The 17,947-nt window shown below is 51.5% G+C and overlaps 1 protein-coding gene across 1 annotated transcript in view; it reads right to left on the bottom strand.

Annotated features, from left to right (window-relative positions):
• Positions 1 to 961: 961 nt before the first annotated feature.
• LOC135546697 (homeobox protein cut-like 1) overlaps positions 962 to 17,947 on the bottom strand; it is a 27,804-nt gene continuing 10,818 nt past the window's right edge. Inside the window, exons 6-11 of the mRNA XM_064975312.1 lie at positions 17,467 to 17,947; positions 17,033 to 17,168; positions 13,725 to 14,021; positions 11,824 to 12,012; positions 8,548 to 8,824; positions 962 to 3,637 (exon numbers count right to left, since the gene is read on the bottom strand). The exon at positions 17,467 to 17,947 is cut by the window's right edge and continues 1 nt beyond it. Of these exons, the coding sequence (XP_064831384.1) occupies positions 3,196 to 3,637; positions 8,548 to 8,824; positions 11,824 to 12,012; positions 13,725 to 14,021; positions 17,033 to 17,168; positions 17,467 to 17,947 (1,822 nt within the window). The 3' untranslated portion in view covers positions 962 to 3,195. The remainder of the gene's footprint in view (positions 3,638 to 8,547; positions 8,825 to 11,823; positions 12,013 to 13,724; positions 14,022 to 17,032; positions 17,169 to 17,466) is intronic.

Raw genomic sequence — 17,947 nt, 5'->3', positions numbered from 1 at the left:
GAGTAGGGGCTGGTATAGAGTAGGGGCTGGTATAGAGTAGGGGCTGGTATAGAGTAGGGGCTGGTAGGGAGTAGGGGCTGGTAGGGAGTAGGGGCTGGTAGGGAGTAGGGGCTGGTATAGAGTAGGGGCTGGTATAGAGTAGGGGCTGGTAGGGAGTAGGGGCTGGTAGGGAGTAGGGGCTGGTAGGGAGTAGGGGCTGGTAGGGAGTAGGGGCTGGTATAGAGTAGGGGCTGGTATAGAGTAGGGGCTGGTATAGAGTAGGGGCTGGTATAGAGTAGGGGCTGGTAGGGAGTAGGGGCTGGTAGGGAGTAGGGGCTGGTAGGGAGTAGGGGCTGGTAGGGAGTAGGGGCTGGTATAGAGTAGGGGCTGGTATAGAGTAGGGGCTGGTATAGAGTAGGGGCTGGTAGGGAGTAGGGGCTGGTAGGGAGTAGGGGCTGGTAGGGAGTAGGGGCTGGTATAGAGTAGGGGCTGGTATAGAGTAGGGGCTGGTATAGAGTAGGGGCTGGTGTAGAGTAGGGGCTGGTAGGGAGTAGGGGCTGGTAGGGAGTAGGGGCTGGTAGGGAGTAGGGGCTGGTAGGGAGTAGGGGCTGGTAGGGAGTAGGGGCTGGTATAGAGTAGGGGCTGGTAGGGAGTAGGGGCTGGTATAGAGTAGGGGCTGGTAGGGAGTAGGGGCTGGTATAGAGTAGGGGCTGGTAGGGAGTAGGGGCTGGTAGGGAGTAGGGGCTGGTAGGGAGTAGGGGCTGGTAGGGAGTAGGGGCTGGTATAGAGTAGGGGCTGGTAGGGAGTAGGGGCTGGTATAGAGTAGGGGCTGGTATAGAGTAGGGGCTGGTATAGAGTAGGGGCTGGTATAGAGTAGGGGCTGGTAGGGAGTAGGGGCTGGTATAGAGTAGGGGCTGGTAGGGAGTAGGGGCTGGTAGGGAGTAGGGGCTGGTAGGGAGTAGGGGCTGGTAGGGAGTAGGGGCTGGTATAGAGTAAGGGCTGGTGTAGAGTAGGGGCTGGTATAGAGTAGGGGCTGGTAGGGAGTAGGGGCTGGTAGGGAGTAGGGGCTGGTAGGGAGTAGGGGCTGGTATAGAGTAGGGGCTGGTATAGAGTAGGGGCTGGTAGGGAGTAGGGGCTGGTATAGAGTAGGGGCTGGTATAGAGTAGGGGCTGGTATAGAGTAGGGGCTGGTAGGGAGTAGGGGCTGGTATAGAGTAGGGGCTGGTATAGAGTAGGGGCTGGTATAGAGTAGGGGCTGGTAGGGAGTAGGGGCTGGTAGGGAGTAGGGGCTGGTAGGGAGTAGACGTTGGAGCAGGGCTTTAGTAAAAGCCCCTGTATGAAGTCCCAAACTGATCCCCCGTCTCTCTGTATTCAGATGAGCACTGAGACGTCCAGTACAGATGATATTAAACGTGTTGCTTTGACCAGTTCTCCCGATTTCACCCGGATAGGTCAGAGTAGGTTGGTTAAACTGTGATGTGTACGCTTACTTACTCAGAACAAATGACAACATATCACTAAGTCAGCTACTATAACATTTCATCATAAACTATAAACTTTTAACCGTGAGTTAAACATGTTTCACTTGGAAGTAAAAGCAGTAATTCTTCTCTAACTTGCAATCTCTTAACGGCAACCACATCGCTATATATATAAAGAAAATACAAATAAACGTTGTTGTAGGACTCTAGGGGAAGAAAACAAAAGGTGGTTCCTCTTCATTTGAGTGGTACACCAGAGATCCCGCCGGCCAGGCACCATCACATGGCTGCTAGCAGGACCACACAGGGGTCAAAGGTCATTCTTCCCTCAGTAACTATGGAAACTTGGCCGTTTTTTTCCTTTTTTTTTTCTTTAGGTTTGATTGTTCTCTTCAGATGAATCATCTTGCTCCACCCACCCACACACACACACACACACACACACACACACACACACACACACACACACACACACACACACACACACACACCACACACACACACACACACACACACACACACACACACACACGATGTAACAAGGTTAAAAAGTCAAGCTGCTCTTACAAGAACACACACCAGTAGAGAAGAGAAAAAGGCAAAAGGTTTGTAACAGTCACAGGACAGTGTGGGAGGAGAGGAGTGAGGTCGCTGTGTGAGGACAGGACACTGATGTTTATCTTCTAAACTAACACGTTAAACATTCTCCTCCTGTGAGTGTCCATCCTTTAAAAAGCCCCTGGTCCAGCTCTGGGAGAAACCCCAGGTCAGATTGGTCTGTCTGTGGTGCATTCGGGGGTACCTGCCAGTAATTGGTGGTGTTTGGAGGTACCTGCCAGTAATTGGTGGTGTTTGGAGGTACCTGCCAGTAATTGGTGGTGTTTGGGGGTACCTGCCAGTAATTGGTGGTGTTTGGAGGTACCTGCCAGTAATTGGTGGTGTTTGGAGGTACCTGCCAGTAATTGGTGGTGTTTGGGGGTACCTGCCAGTAATTGGTGGTGTTTGGAGGTACCTGCCAGTAATTGGTGGTGTTTGGGGGTACCTGCCAGTAATTGGTGGTGTTTGGGGGTACCTGCCAGTAATTGGTGGTGTTTGGGGGTACCTGCCAGTAATTGGTGGTGTTTGGGGGTACCTGCCAGTAATTGGTGGTGTTTGGGGGTACCTGCCAGTAATTGGTGGTGTTTGGAGGTACCTGCCAGTAATTGGTGGTGTTTGGAGGTACCTGCCAGGAATAGGTGGTGTTTGGAGGTACAGTACCTTCCAGCGATTGGTGGTGTTTGGAGGTACAGTACCTGCCAGTAATTGGTGGTGTTTGGGGGTACAGTACCTGCAGTAATTGGTGGTGTTTGGGGGTACCTGCCAGTAATTGGTGGTGTTTGGGTGTACATGCCAGTAATTGGTGGTGTTTGGTAGTACCTGCCAGTAATTGGTGGTGTTTGGGGGTACAGTAAGCCCTGTGGCCAGCAGGGCGACTAAGTGATTCTCCGTAAGAAAGAAAACTCTATTCAGCGAGCCTGAGATTCCCTCATTTTTGTCTTCTAAGTGTTCATTATATCTTTTTCTATATCTTGGTTTGGTAACCACTTCTCTCCTTTCTCTCAGGAAAGAGACTGTGTATAAAAATGGCCAATGAGCTTGGCTTTGGCTGTGCCCTCTTCTGTCCAATAGGAGAAGACCAGGGGGACAGTCAGAGGGCAGAGGTTGTGAGGTCATGAGAAAGGGGTGTGGGGGGAGGTTCAGAACTCCCACTCAGAAGGGTCTTCCTTGCCGGCAGCCTTCTCCAGTCTGTGGATGATATTGTCGAGGTTGGCAGCTTTCTTCCTGCGCAGGGTATTGTCCCTGGGGTTCCTAGCCGGGGTTGAGATGTGACTGGAGGGGGCTGAGAGAGAGAGACCTGCCTCAGGTAGACTGAAGAGGTTGCTGTTGCTGCTGGAGACCGGCCCGACCGAGCCTGAGGTAGTGCAGTTTCTCTGGGCAGGGGATCCACCTGACACCCCGGCTTCAACCCTGACCTCCATGTCCTGGTTCTCAGGGGCTCCTCTGTGCCTCCCGTGGTGCCCCTCCACTGTGCTGTCTGACTCAGTCCCGTCACAGCTGTCCCCCTCCCCTGCTTTAGCTGCTGCCGCTGACCCTGCAGCCTCAATCTCCTCTATGAAGAGCTCCCTGCGGATACGAGACCTGGGGAGGGACGGAGAGCAGGGGGTTAAAGACTAGATCTATGAAGAGCTCTCTGCCGATACGAGACCTGGGGAGGGACGGAGAGCAGGGGGTTAAAGACTAGATCTATGAAGAGCTCCCTGCAGATACGAGACCTGGGGAGGGACGGAGAGCAGGGGGTTAAAGACTAGATCTATGAAGAGCTCCCTGCCTGATACGAGACCTGGGGAGGGACGGCGAGCAGGGGGTTAAAGACTAGATCTATGAAGAGCTCCCTGCAGATACGAGACCTGGGGAGGGACGGAGAGCAGGGGGTTAAAGACCAGGTTGGGCGATATTACGACGGTATCATCGATGGTGAAGACATCCCGATGTGACAGACTATGGTTTAGCTTATTTGACCTTGAATGGCGCCGTGCAGTACAAAACCCTGTTCACAGCAGTAATTTGCCTATTCCTATTGGCCATCGCTTATTTCAATCAATACGCTATATACAGAAAACAAGAAATTAATGTAGGAGCAGAGAATTCAACCAAATCAAAATGTCCAAAAATAAAATATTGTTTCTCTCCGTCAGACTATAGCCATATATATATATATATTTAATTTTTATAAACAGACACTCCGTAACTATATTGTGTCTAACTGTTTAAAAAATAAATAAAAGTAGCCTATATTTCCCCCTCTCTCTCCATTCGATTATGAATATGACTGAAGGCTAAGTGTCATTGTTTAAGTCATGGTTTTCTCCTAATCAAACATTGAATGTAACCGTGGTCCATCTCAAAGTTATTGTAACAAACCTAAAAAAAAAAAAACGTACAGTAGCCAGAGGACTAATAATGAGATGGAACGAAACATATCAACAGCCTATAGAAACATCGAATGACCAGTTTAATCAAGTTACCATGTGGCACGGCAACAAAACAAATCCCAGTAATTGGAAACCAAACGACCAATAACATGTCCTCGTTCCTTCCACTGGCCTATCATACAAGCTTAAATCCAAACTGAGGTTATGAACGGCAGCTTATTTCTTCAAACATTCTAGCCTATGAAGGTGTTGTCCTAAGGTTGTTGTGACTTTTTATTTTTTAAATATACCAAGAATGGCAGTTTAAAGCCTAAAGGACGAGGCTGTTGTCATCAACAACTGCTTCATAATGTTCGTTTTTTCTATAGTTTTCTGAGGTAAGACGGTAGACATGTTATTGGTCGTTTGGTTTCCAATTACTGGGATTTGTTTTGTTGCCATGCCACATGGTAACTTGATTACAGACAGACACCTAGACCTGAACACCCACACACCAACACCCACACACCCAGACACCCACACACCCAGACACCAACACACCCAGACACCTAAACACCCAGACACCCACACACCCAGACACCAACACACCCAGACACCTAAACACCCAGACACCTAAACACCCAGACACCTAAACACCCAGACACCAACACACCCAGACACCTAAACACCCAGACACCTAAACACCCAGACACCTAAACACCCAGACACCAACACACCCAGACACCCAGACACCAACACACCCAGACACCTAAACACCCAGACACCTAAACACCCAGACACCTAAACACCCAGACACCTAAACACCCAGGCACCTAAACACCCAGACACCAACACACCCATACACCTAAACACCCAGACACCTAAACACCCAAACACCCAGACACCTAAACACCCAGACACCTAAACACCCAGACACCTAAACACCCAGACACCCACCCAGACACCCAGACACCTAAACACCCAAACACCCAGACACCCAGACACCTAAACACCCAGACACCCAGACACCTAAACACCCAGACACCCAGACACCTAAACACCCAGACACCTAAACACCCAGACACCCACCCAGACACCTAAACACCCAGACACCTAAACACCCAGACACCCACCCAGACACCCAGACACCTAAACACCCAGACACCTAAACACCCACACACCCAGACACCCAGACACCTAAACACCCAGACACCTAAACACCCAGACACCTAAACACCCAGACACCTAAACACCCAGACACCTAAACACCCAGACACCTAAACACCCAGACACCTAAACACCCAGACACCTAAACACCCAGACACCTAAACACCCAGACACCTAAACACCAAGACACCTAAACACCTAAACACCCAGACCCCTAAACAACCAGACCCCAACACACCCAGACACCTAAACACCCAGACACCTAAACACCCAGACACCTAAACACCCAGACACCTAAACACCCAGACACCTAAACACCCAGACACCTAAACACCCAGACACCTAAACACCCAGACACCTAAACACCCAGACATCTAAACACCCAGACACCAACACACCCAGACACCCAGACACCTAAACGCCCAGACACCTAAACACCCAAACACCCAGACACCCAGACACCAACACACCCAGACACCTAAACACCCACACACCCAGACACCAACACACCCAGACACCTAAACACCCAGACACCTAAACACCCAGACACCCAGACACCTAAACACCCAGACACCTAAACACCCAGACACCTAAACACCCAGACACCCAGACACCTAAACACCCAGACACCTAAACACCCAGACACCTAAACACCCAGACACCCAAACACCTAAACACCCAGACACCTAAACACCCAGACACCTAAACACCCAGACACCCAGACACCTAAACACCCAGACACCTAAACACCCAGACACCTAAACACCCAGACACCTAAACACCTAAACACCCAGACACCCAGACACCTAAACACCCAGACACCCAGACACCTAAACACCCAGACACCTAAACACCCAGACACCCAGACACCTAAACACCCAGACACCTAAACACCCAGACACCTAAACACCCAGACACCTAAACACCCAGACACCCAGACACCTAAACACCCAGACACCCAGACACCTAAACACCCAGACACCTAAACGCCCAGACACCTAAACGCCCAGACACCTAAACACCCAGACACCTAAACACCCAGACACCTAAACACCCAGACACCTAAACACCCAGACACCTAAACACCCAGACACCTAAACACCCAGACACCTAAACACCCAGACACCTAAACACCCAGACACACAGACACCTAAACACCCAGACACCTAAACACCCAGACACCTAAACACCCAGACACCTAAACACCCAGACACCTAAACACCCAGACACCTAAACACCCAGACACCCAGACACCTAAACACCCAGACACCTAAACACCCAGACACCTAAACACCCAGACACCTAAACACCCAGACACCTAAACACCTAAACACCTAAACACCCAGACACCTAAACACCCAGACACCTAAACACCCAGACACCCAGACACCTAAACACCCAGACACCTAAACACCCAGACACCTAAACACCCAGACACCCAGACACCTAAACACCCAGACACCTAAACACCCAGACACCTAAACACCCAGACACCCAGACACCTAAACACCCAGACACCCAAACACCCAGACACCTAAACACCCAGACACCCAGACACCCAGACACCTAAACACCCAGACACCTAAACACCCAGACACCTAAACACCCAGACACCTAAACACCCAGACACCTAAACACCCAGACACCTAAACACCCAGACACCTAAACGCCCAGACACCTAAACGCCCAGACACCTAAACGCCCAGACACCTAAACGCCCAGACACCTAAACGCCCAGACACCCAGACACCTAAACACCCAGACACCTAAACACCCAGACACCTAAACACCCAGACACCTAAACACCCAGACACCCAGACACCTAAACACCCAGACACCCAGACACCTAAACACCCAGACACCTAAACACCCAGACACCTAAACACCCAGACACCCAGACACCTAAACACCCAGACACCTAAACACCCAGACACCTAAACACCCAGACACCTAAACACCCAGACACCTAAACACCCAGACACCTAAACACCCAGACACCCAGACACCTAAACACCCAGACACCTAAACACCCAGACACCTAAACACCCAGACACCTAAACACCCAGACCCCAACACACCCAGACACCTAAACACCCAGACACCTAAACACCCAGACACCTAAACACCCAGACACCTAAACACCCAGACACCAACACACCCAGACACCTAAACACCCAGACACCCAGACACCTAAAACACCCAGACACCTAAACACCCAGACACCTAAACACCCAGACACCAACACACCCAGACACCTAAACACCCAGACACCTAAACACCCAGACACCAACACACCCAGACACCTAAACACCCAGAAACCTAAACACCCAGACACCTAAACACCCAGACACCTAAACACCCAGACACCAACACACCAACACACCCAGACACCAACACACCCAGACACCTAAACACCCAGACACCTAAACACCCAGACACCTAAACACCTAAACACCCAGACACCTAAACACCCTGACACCTAAACACCCAGACACCTAAACACCCAGACACCTAAACACCAAGACACCTAAACACCCAGACACCTAAACACCCAGACACCAACACACCCAGACACCAACACACCCAGACACCAACACACCCAGACACCTAAACACCCAGACACCTAAACACCCAGACACCTAAACACCCAGACACATAGACACCCAGACACCTAAACACCCAGACACCTAAACACCCAGACACCTAAACACCCAGACACATAGACACCCAGACACCAACACATCTTCTGTTTTAACAGCATTATCTTTCGTCCAATTGCATTTGATTTTGCGTTACAGCCCGACTGTTGTGTTAGAAAATGTGTATTTATAGATCTTTTACAACAATAAGGGCAATAGCATCGTACATCACAATGTTTTATGGGTAGATAATCACGGACACCCAACTCTAATGGGTTCCTGTCATATCTTTGTCAGGTGCTTAAAGAAAGCTCGTAGCACAGTAACTGACCTGTAGTTGTGGAACCAGTTGATGACCGTGCTGGTCTTCAGGTTGAGCTGGGAGGCCAGCTCCTCAATGGTTTTGGGGGAGGGGTAGGGTTTCTCCTGGTAAGCCCTCTTCAGAGCCTCCTTCTCCTCGGGACCCAGAACCACCCGGACCTTCTTCTGGTACAGCTGAGTCCGTCGCTGGTGCTGGGGGCTGGAGCTCTGAAGGAAGTCTGGTCCTGCCAGGCCACCGTCCACAGAACGGCTATCACTCAGCGAACTGTGGCGTCTCTTCAGGTAGGCTGGGGGGGAGGGGAGACAGAGGCGAGGATGAGATATCGTGGTAGATAAACACAGTGAACTGGTACCAACACCCACTAGGGGGCGGTAATGTCTAACTTTAGCAACACAAGGAACAAAGTGTTAGCCTCTGAAAGCATCACATGCTACAAATGTGTAAATGACAGCATGGATTTGTTAGTGCATCGGACCGCTCTCCTACAGTACAGTACACACTGATCCAATGACAAGCCTTCAAAGGCCATGTACATGTGTCTGTAGCCTCCAAGTGATACACTACACAAGGGTCAACTCATGGTTCGGTCTGCCTGTCCTCCCAGCTCTGCTATTGGCCTGGGTCCGACTGCTCTATTCTAAACCTTCTGTGACAGTCACACCCATTTTTTGTTGTTGCCTGCGCTCAGGTTGCTCCAGCATGTGGTGTAGACGCTCACCTCCAGGCCTGCTGTGGGCATGCTCGGTGTGAGGGGTCAGGGGGTCACTAACAGAGAGAGCTGGGGAAACCGGGCCTGCTCCGTTGTCAAAGCAAATTATGTTTTGCAAACAGCTGGTGTCATGACTTTTCCTCGTGTCCGTTTTATCATAGCTATCTACAGTACAGGCCGGGACAGGAACCGTGTGATGATGTCTATCCTACCCTGATGTCTATCCTACCCTGATGTCTAACCTACCCTGATGTCTAACCTACCCTGATGTCTATCCTACCCTGATGTCTATCCTACCCTGATGTCTAACCTACCCTGATGTCTATCCTACCCTGATGTCTATCCTACCCTGATGTCTAACCTACCCTGATGTCTATCCTACCCTGATGTCTATCCTACCCTGATGTCTATCCTACCCTGATGTCTATCTTACCCTGATGTCTATCCTACCCTGATGTCTATCCTACCCTGATGTCTATCCTACCCTGATGTCTATCTTACCCTGATGTCTATCCTACCCTGATGTCTATCCTACCCTGATGTCTATCTTACCCTGATGTCTATTCTACCCTGATGTCTATCCTACCCTGATGTCTATCCTACCCTGATGTCTATCCTACCCAGACTATTACCCTGATGTCTATCCTACCCTGATGTCTATCCTACCCTGATGCCTATCCTACCCTGATGCCTATCCTACCCTGATGTCTATCTTACCCTGATGTCTAACCTACCCTGATGTCTATCCTACCCTGATGCCTATCCTACCCTGATGTCTATCCTACCCTGACTATTACCCTGATGTCTAATCTACCCTGATGCCTATCCTACCCTGATGTCTATCCTACCCAGACTATTACCCTGATGTCTATCCTACCCTGATTCTTACCCTGATGTCTAACCTACCCTGATGTCTATCCTACCCTGATGTCTATCCTACCCTGATGTCTATCCTACCCTGACTATTACCCTGATGTCTAATCTACCCTGATGCCTATCCTACCCTGATGTCTAACCTACCCTGATGTCTATCCTACCCTGATTCTTACCCTGATGTCTATCCTGCCCTGATTCTTACCCTGATGTCTATCCTACCCTGATGTCAATCTTACCCTGATGTCAATCCTACCCTGATGTCTATCTTACCCTGATGTCTATCTTACCCTGATGTCTATCCTACCCTGATGTCAATCTTACCCTGATGTCTATCTTACCCTGATGTCTATCTTACCCTGATGTCTATCTTACCCTGATGTCTATGCTACCCTGATGTCTATCTTACCCTGATGTCTATCTTACCCTGATGTCTATCTTACCCTGATGTCTATCCTACCCTGATTCTTACCCTGATGTCTATCTTACCCTGATGTCTATCCTACCCTGATGTCAATCTTACCCTGATGTCTATCCTACCCTGATGTCTATCCTACCCTGATGTCAATCCTACCCTGATGTCTATCTTACCCTGATGTCTATCTTACCCTGATGTCTATGCTACCCTGATGTCTATCTTACCCTGATGTCTATCTTACCCTGATGTCTATCTTACCCTGATGTCTATCTTACCCTGATGTCTATCCTGCCCTGATTCTTACCCTGATGTCTATCCTGCCCTGATGTCTATCTTACCCTGATGTCTATGCTACCCTGATAAGTGGAAGATAGCAGAGAAGTTTAGTCAACACCCTTAGTTATTATGGAAGTAGAACTGCTATGTGTTCACTTCATGGATGCAACATCAAGAGAGGGAGAAACGATGGGGAAACCAGGAATCAGGTGATGAATGAAACCAGGAAGCAGCAGGTGACTGGAACCAGGAAGCAGGGGATTAATGAAAACAGGAAGAAAGGGATGAATTAAACCAGGAAGCAGGGGATAAATGGAACCAGGAAGCAGCAGGTGACTGGAACCAGGAAGCAGTAGATGAATGGAACAAGGAAGCAGGGGATTAATGAAAACAGGAAGAAAGGGATAAATGAAATCAGGAAGCAGGGGATAAATGGAACCAGGAAGCAGCAGGTGACTGGAACCAGGAAGCAGTAGATGAATGGAACAAGGAAGCAGCGGGTGAATGGAACCAAGAAGCAGTGGGTGAATGGAACCAGGAAGCAGTGGATAAATGGAACAAGGAAGCAGCGGGTGAATGGAACCAGGAAGCAGCGGGTGAATGGAACAAGGAAGCAGCAGGTGACTGGAACCAGGAAGCAGTGGATAAATGGAACAAGGAAGCAGCGGGTGAATGGAACCAGGAAGCAGCGGGTGAATGGAACCAGGAAGCAGTGGATAAATGGAACAAGGAAGCAGCGTGTGAATGGAACCAGGAAGAAGTAGATTAATGGATCAGTGCAGTAAGGAGAGGAAGCAGGAAGCAGGGGGAGGAGACTTTATAGTAATCACCGATTGCTGCCGATGATTATTGATGATGATGAAGATGATGAAGATGATAACGGTCAGTGGGCCCCTGGAGGGCCACCTGATTGTCACATCCAATAAAGCGTGTAATTGTCTGTGTCAATAAATCGGTCCTAACATCACCAGGGTGTGTTTGGTCTGTGTGTGAGAGAGATGATCATTACCTTTCTTCTCCAGGCGTTTCATGTCCATCAGTTTCTCCACTTTGTGTGGGTCCTGCAGCCAGAACTGCATGCGGACGAATGGCTCACGTCCCTTCAGACTGAGCTTGTGCCAGGGCTTCGGCCGAGCCAGCAGATCAGACACCGAGCCCTGGGTCAGACCCAGGATACTCTCCCCAAACAGACGCTGCCCTGAGGGGAGAGAGAGTAGAGAGACAGGGGGTCAGGCTGGAGGTCGGACGACGGGCTTAAACTGGGGACGACGGGCTTAAACTAGGGGCGACGGGCTTAAACTAGGGGCGACGGGCTTAAACTAGGGGCGACGGGCTTAAACTAGGGGCGCCGGGCTTAAACTAGGGGGCGACGGGCTTAAACTAGGGGGCGACGGGCTTAAACTAGGGACGACGGGCTTAAACTAGGGACGACGGGCTTAAACTAGGGACGACGGGCTTAAACTAGGGACGACGGGATTAAACTAGGGACGACGGGATTAAACTAGGGACGACGGGCTTAAACTAGGGGCGACGGGCTTAAACTAGGGGCGACGGGCTTAAACTAGGGACGACGGGCTTAAACTAGGGACGACGGGCTTAAACTAGGGGCGACGGGCTTAAACTAGGGGGCGACGGGCTTAAACTAGGGGGCGACGGGCTTAAACTAGGGGGCGACGGGCTTAAACTAGGGGGGGCGACGGGCTTAAACTAGGGACGACGGGCTTAAACTAGGGACGACGGGCTTAAACTAGGGCGACGGGCTTAAACTAGGGGCGACGGGCTTAAACTAGGGGCGACGGGCTTAAACTAGGGGCGACGGGCTTAATCTCGGGGCGACGGGCTTAAACTAGGGGCGACGGGCTTAAACTAGGGACGACGGGCTTAAACTAGGGGCGACGGGCTTAAACTAGGGGCGACGGGCTTAAACTAGGGACGACGGGCTTAAACTAGGGACGACGGGCTTAAACTAGGGGCGACGGGCTTAAACTAGGGGCGCCGGGCTTAACCTAGGGGCGACGGGCTTAAACTAGGGACGACGGGCTTAAACTAGGGGGCGACGGGCTTAAACTAGGGGGGGGCGACGGGCTTAAACTAGGGGGCGACGGGCTTAAACTAGGGGGGCGACGGGCTTAAACTAGGGGGCGACGGGCTTAAACTAGGGGGCGACGGGCTTAAACTAGGGCTTAAACTAGGACGACGGGCTTAAACTAGGGACGACGGGCTTAAACTAGGGACGACGGGCTTAAACTAGGGGCGACGGGCTTAAACTAGGGGCGACGGGCTTAAACTAGGGGCGACGGGCTTAAACTAGGGGCGACGGGCTTAAACTAGGGGCGACGGGCTTAAACTAGGGACGACGGGCTTAAACTAGGGACGACGGGCTTAAACTAGGGACGACGGGCTTAAACTAGGGGCGACGGGCTTAAACTAGGGGCGACGGGCTTAAACTAGGGGGCGACGGGCTTAAACTAGGGGGCGACGGGCTTAAACTTGGGGGGGGGGCGACGGGCTTAAACTAGGGGCGACGGGCTTAAACTTGGGGGGCGACGGGCTTAAACTAGGGGCGACGGGCTTAAACTAGGGGCGACGGGCTTAAACTAGGGGGGGCGACGGGCTTAAACTAGGGGGCGACGGGCTTAAACTAGGGGGCGACGGGCTTAAACTAGGGGGCGACGGGCTTAAACTAGGGGGCGACGGGCTTAAACTAGGGGGCTAGGGGGCGACGGGCTTAAACTAGGGGGGGCGACGGGCTTAAACTAGGGGGGGCGACGGGCTTAAGAGTGAACGACAAAGAAGGAAAATAGAAAAAAGACAAATGGGAAAATAGGTAAAGAGAGAAAGAATAAGGACGAGAACAGGAAGGAGAAGACAGATAAGAGACTGAAGGTATGGTAAAAGTCTGAGTCTCACCAAGGTTGTTATCAGTCAGCACCTCCTTGACCTTCTTGGTGAGAACGTATGTATCCAGCTCAGGTGACATGGCTATCGTCTCCTGGATGCTGAGGCCTGTGAGGGGGCCGAGGAGGGGCGTGCCAGGCTGGGACTCCCCCCCGGAGGGCTCACCATATGGGGTATCCAGAGACGGGGCCTGGGAGGCAAGAGGGTCCCGGTCCCCCCCTAAACCGTAGGATGACTCCTCAGCAGAGCTCAGTGGGGACTCTGGGGCAGGGCTGCAGCTGGCTGAGGTCTGGCTGGGAGTGCCCTCTGCTGGAGGAGAATGGAAACACAGTGTAGGCAGGAGAAAACAGTACAGTAGGTTAGACAGGAGGAAGAAGGACTTAAGTGGTTCTTTATTATGGTTCTGGAGACCCAAACGTGGAACATTTTTGGTTTTTTTGACCTAGTACTTTTCAAAAGTTTGATGCTGAGCTGAATAGTGGAATGAGGTGTAGTGCCAGTGATCCCCTTTGAATCATCAAGGTCCAGGATTACTAGATTGGATTAGGATCTCTATAAATCTCCATTTGGACTAATCTTCCAAGAGTCCTTAAACATTAAAATACAATTTGTAATATAAAAACACACTTTCACATATCACACACTATTACAAACATACACAATATACTAACATAATGACCCAATAAATACTCAATCTAAAAAAATATTAATTCTTCATCTACTATAGTCCCACAACATTTCTATATACTATATTTAAATTGTTTTAAAATAATGTTTAAATGTATATATTGAAAGGGATCACACTGCAGTCAACGAGCTGTGTCAGAAGGAAACCTTTCGCCCATCAACACGCTCACTGTTGAACACTAGGGTAGAACACTAGGTTAGAACACTAGGGTAGAACACTAGGGTAGAACACTAGGTTAGAACACTAGGTTAGAACACTAGGGTAGAACACTAGGGTAGAACACTAGGTTAGAACACTAGGTTAGAACACTAGGTTAGAACACTAGGGTATAACACTAGGGTAGAACACTAGGGTAGAACACTAGGGTATAACACTAGGGTATAACACTAGGTTAGAACACTAGGTTAGAACACTAGGGTAGAACACTAGGGTAGAACACTAGGGTAGAACACTAGGGTAGAACACTAGGTTAGAACACTAGGTTAGAGCAATACGGATGAATCTCCTGGATAATCTACCGTATCCAGTTCCTTCAGACAAAACAAACAACAGGGATGTATTCATAAGGTATTCGGCATCTCTCTCCCCTCCCACAATCCCCTCTGTCCCCTCCCACAATCCCCTCTGTCCCTTCACCACAATCCCCTCTGTCCCTTCACCACAATCCCCTCTGTCCCTTCCCCACAATCCCCTCTGTCCCCTCCCACAATCCCCTCTGTCCCTTCCCCACAATCCCCTCTGTCCCTTCCCCACAATCCCCTCTGTCCCTTCCCCACAATCTCCTCTGTCCCCTCCCACAATCCCCTCTGTCCCTTCCCCACAATCCCCTCTGTCCCTTTCCCACAATCCCCTCTGTCCCTTCCCCACAATTCCCTTTGTCCCTTCCCCACAATCCCCTCTGTCCCTTCCCCACAATCCCCTCTGTCCCTTCCCCACAATCTCCTCTGTCCCCTCCCACAATCCCCTCTGTCCCTTCCCCACAATCCAATCTGTCCCTTCCCCACAATCCCCTCTGTCCCTTCCCCACAATCCCCTCTGTCCCCTCCCACAATCTCCTCTGTCCCTTCCCCACAATCCCCTCTGTCCCTTCCCCACAATCCCCTCTGTCCCTTCCCCACAATCCCTCTGTCCCCTCCCACAATCTCCTCTGTCCCCTCCCACAATCTCCTCTGTCCCTTCCCCACAATCTCCTCTGTCCCTTCCCCACAATCCCCTCTGTCCCTTCCCCACAATACCCTCTGTCCCTTCCCCACAATCCCCTCTGTCCCTTCCCCACAATCCCCTCTCTCCCTTCCCCACAATCCCCTCTCTCCCTTCCCCACAATCCCCTCTGTCCCTTCCCCACAATCCCCTCTGTCCCCTTCCCCATAATCCCCTCTGTCCCCTTCCCCATAATCCCCTCTGTCCCTTCCCCACAATCCCCTCTGTCCCTTCCCCACAATCTCCTCTGTCCCTTCCCCACAATCCCCTCTGTCCCTTCCCCACAATCCCCTCTGTCCCTTCCCCACAATCCCCTCTGTCCCTTCCCCACAATCTCCTCTGTCCCCTCCCCACAATCCCCTCTGTCCCTTCCCCACAATCCCCTCTGTCCCTTCCCCACAATCCCCTCTGTCCCTTCCCACAATCCCCTCTGTCCCTTCCCCACAATCCCCTCTGTCCCTTCCCCACAATCCCCTCTGTCCCTTCCCCACAATCCCCTCTGTCCCTTCCCCACAATCCCCTCTGTCCCCTCCCACAATCTCCTCTATCCCTTCCCCACAATCTCCTCTGTCCCTTCCCCACAATCCCCTCTGTCCCTTCCCCACAATATCCTCTGTCCCTTCCCCACAATCCCCTCTGTCCCTTCCCCACAATCCCCTCTGTCCCTTCCCCACAATCCCCTTTGTTCCTTCCCCACAATCCCCTTTGTCCCTTCCCCACAATCCCCTCTGTCCCTTCCCCACAATCCCCTCTGTCCCTTCCCCACAATCTCCTCTGTCCCCTCCCACAATCCCCCTGTCCCTTCCCCACAATCCCCTCTGCCCCTTCCCCACAATCCCCCTGTCCCTTCCCCACAATCCCCCTGTCCTTTCCCCACAATCCCCTCTGTCCCTTCCCCACAATCCCCTCTGTCCCTTCCCCACAATCCCTCTGTCCCTTCCCCACAATCCCCTCTGTCCCTTCACCACAATCCCCCTGTCCCTTCCCCACAATCCCCCTGTCCCTTCCCCCACAATCCCCTCTGTCCCTTCCCCACAATCCCCCTGTCCCTTCCCCACAATCCCCTCTGTCCCTTCCCCACAATCCCCTCTGTCCCCTCCCACAATCCCCTCTGTCCCTTCCCCACAATCCCCTCTGTCCCTTCCCCACAATCCCCTCTGTCTCTGTTCTGTTTTGCAGAAGGCTGGAATGGAGCAGTCAAGGAGGGTGAAGCTAAGAAAGTCCTCCTTAAGCCCGGAGAGAGACACGCTATGCAGGAGGAGGGAGGGGTGACTGGCTGAGCCCCCAGGGCTGTTATGAGTTGACAGGTTAACTGTGATCATGTACAGCTCAGCAGTCGACTGTAAGTTGAGGTGGGTCTCATTGAGAGACAATCCTCAGTCAGTGTTTTTTGTTGTTGTTGTCAATACACGGTACACACACAGTCCATTACCTTGGCTGTGAGCAGGCTCGATGTGTGTGTTCTGACCCAGGTCACAGTTCAACCACAGCTGCATACGCAGGCCTCTGGAAGTCACCTTGGTCCAGGGTTTACGACCGGACGTCGCGTCACACGTACTTCCTGGAGCCTACACACACACACACACACACACACACACACACACACACACACACACACACACACACACACACACACACACACACACACACACACACACACACACACACACACACACACCATCAGTCACTCATAAATGTTATGGAATGGCTAAACAGATACAGAGACACCACAAGCGTACACACACATTAAACCAGGTTACATATATTCTGAATTGTATTGGGGATCCAAACCCGATCAATAACTTCAGAGACGGGTTGATTTAAAGGCTGCGAGACACTTCCCCCGTCGCGGAGGGTGGTACTCACCTCTTTAGAGTCCTCCTGGGTGTGGTTCTCCTCTCCCCCCAGTGTGGGTTTATCTCTGCGGGGGTCTGGGTTCATGTTGCTCCACCACCACACTGCAGACCCCTCAGGGCTCCGACCCAACCCCGGCACGCCAGCAGCCATGCCGTCCGGCATCGACGCTCCTCTGTCCTCCCTCTTCACACGAGAGCTGAAGTCCAGGACTGTAAACGGCGAGGAGGAGGAGACTGGGAGGGCGGCGGGGGGTTTCTTCATGGAGAGAGTCAGAGGGGTGGGGAAGGAGGCAGCCAAATGGGAGACCAGTAGATCCCTCTGGGAGGGAGAGGAGAAAGAGGAAGAGGAGGCTTTGAGGATGGGTTCCACAGCAGCCTGTTGGGCCTCCATCTCTCGTCGAGCTTGTTCTAGGATGGAGTGGATAGCCTTGTCTGAACCACCGCCTCCTACTCTCAGTCCCCCACCAGGAGAAGGACCATGGTAGCAGTCT

This window comes from Oncorhynchus masou, chromosome 9 (assembly GCF_036934945.1).
Source record: "Oncorhynchus masou masou isolate Uvic2021 chromosome 9, UVic_Omas_1.1, whole genome shotgun sequence".
Taxonomy (NCBI): domain Eukaryota; kingdom Metazoa; phylum Chordata; class Actinopteri; order Salmoniformes; family Salmonidae; genus Oncorhynchus; species Oncorhynchus masou.
The sequence above is the reverse complement of the archived record's forward strand: the minus strand, read 5'-3'. Positions and strand labels throughout refer to the sequence as shown.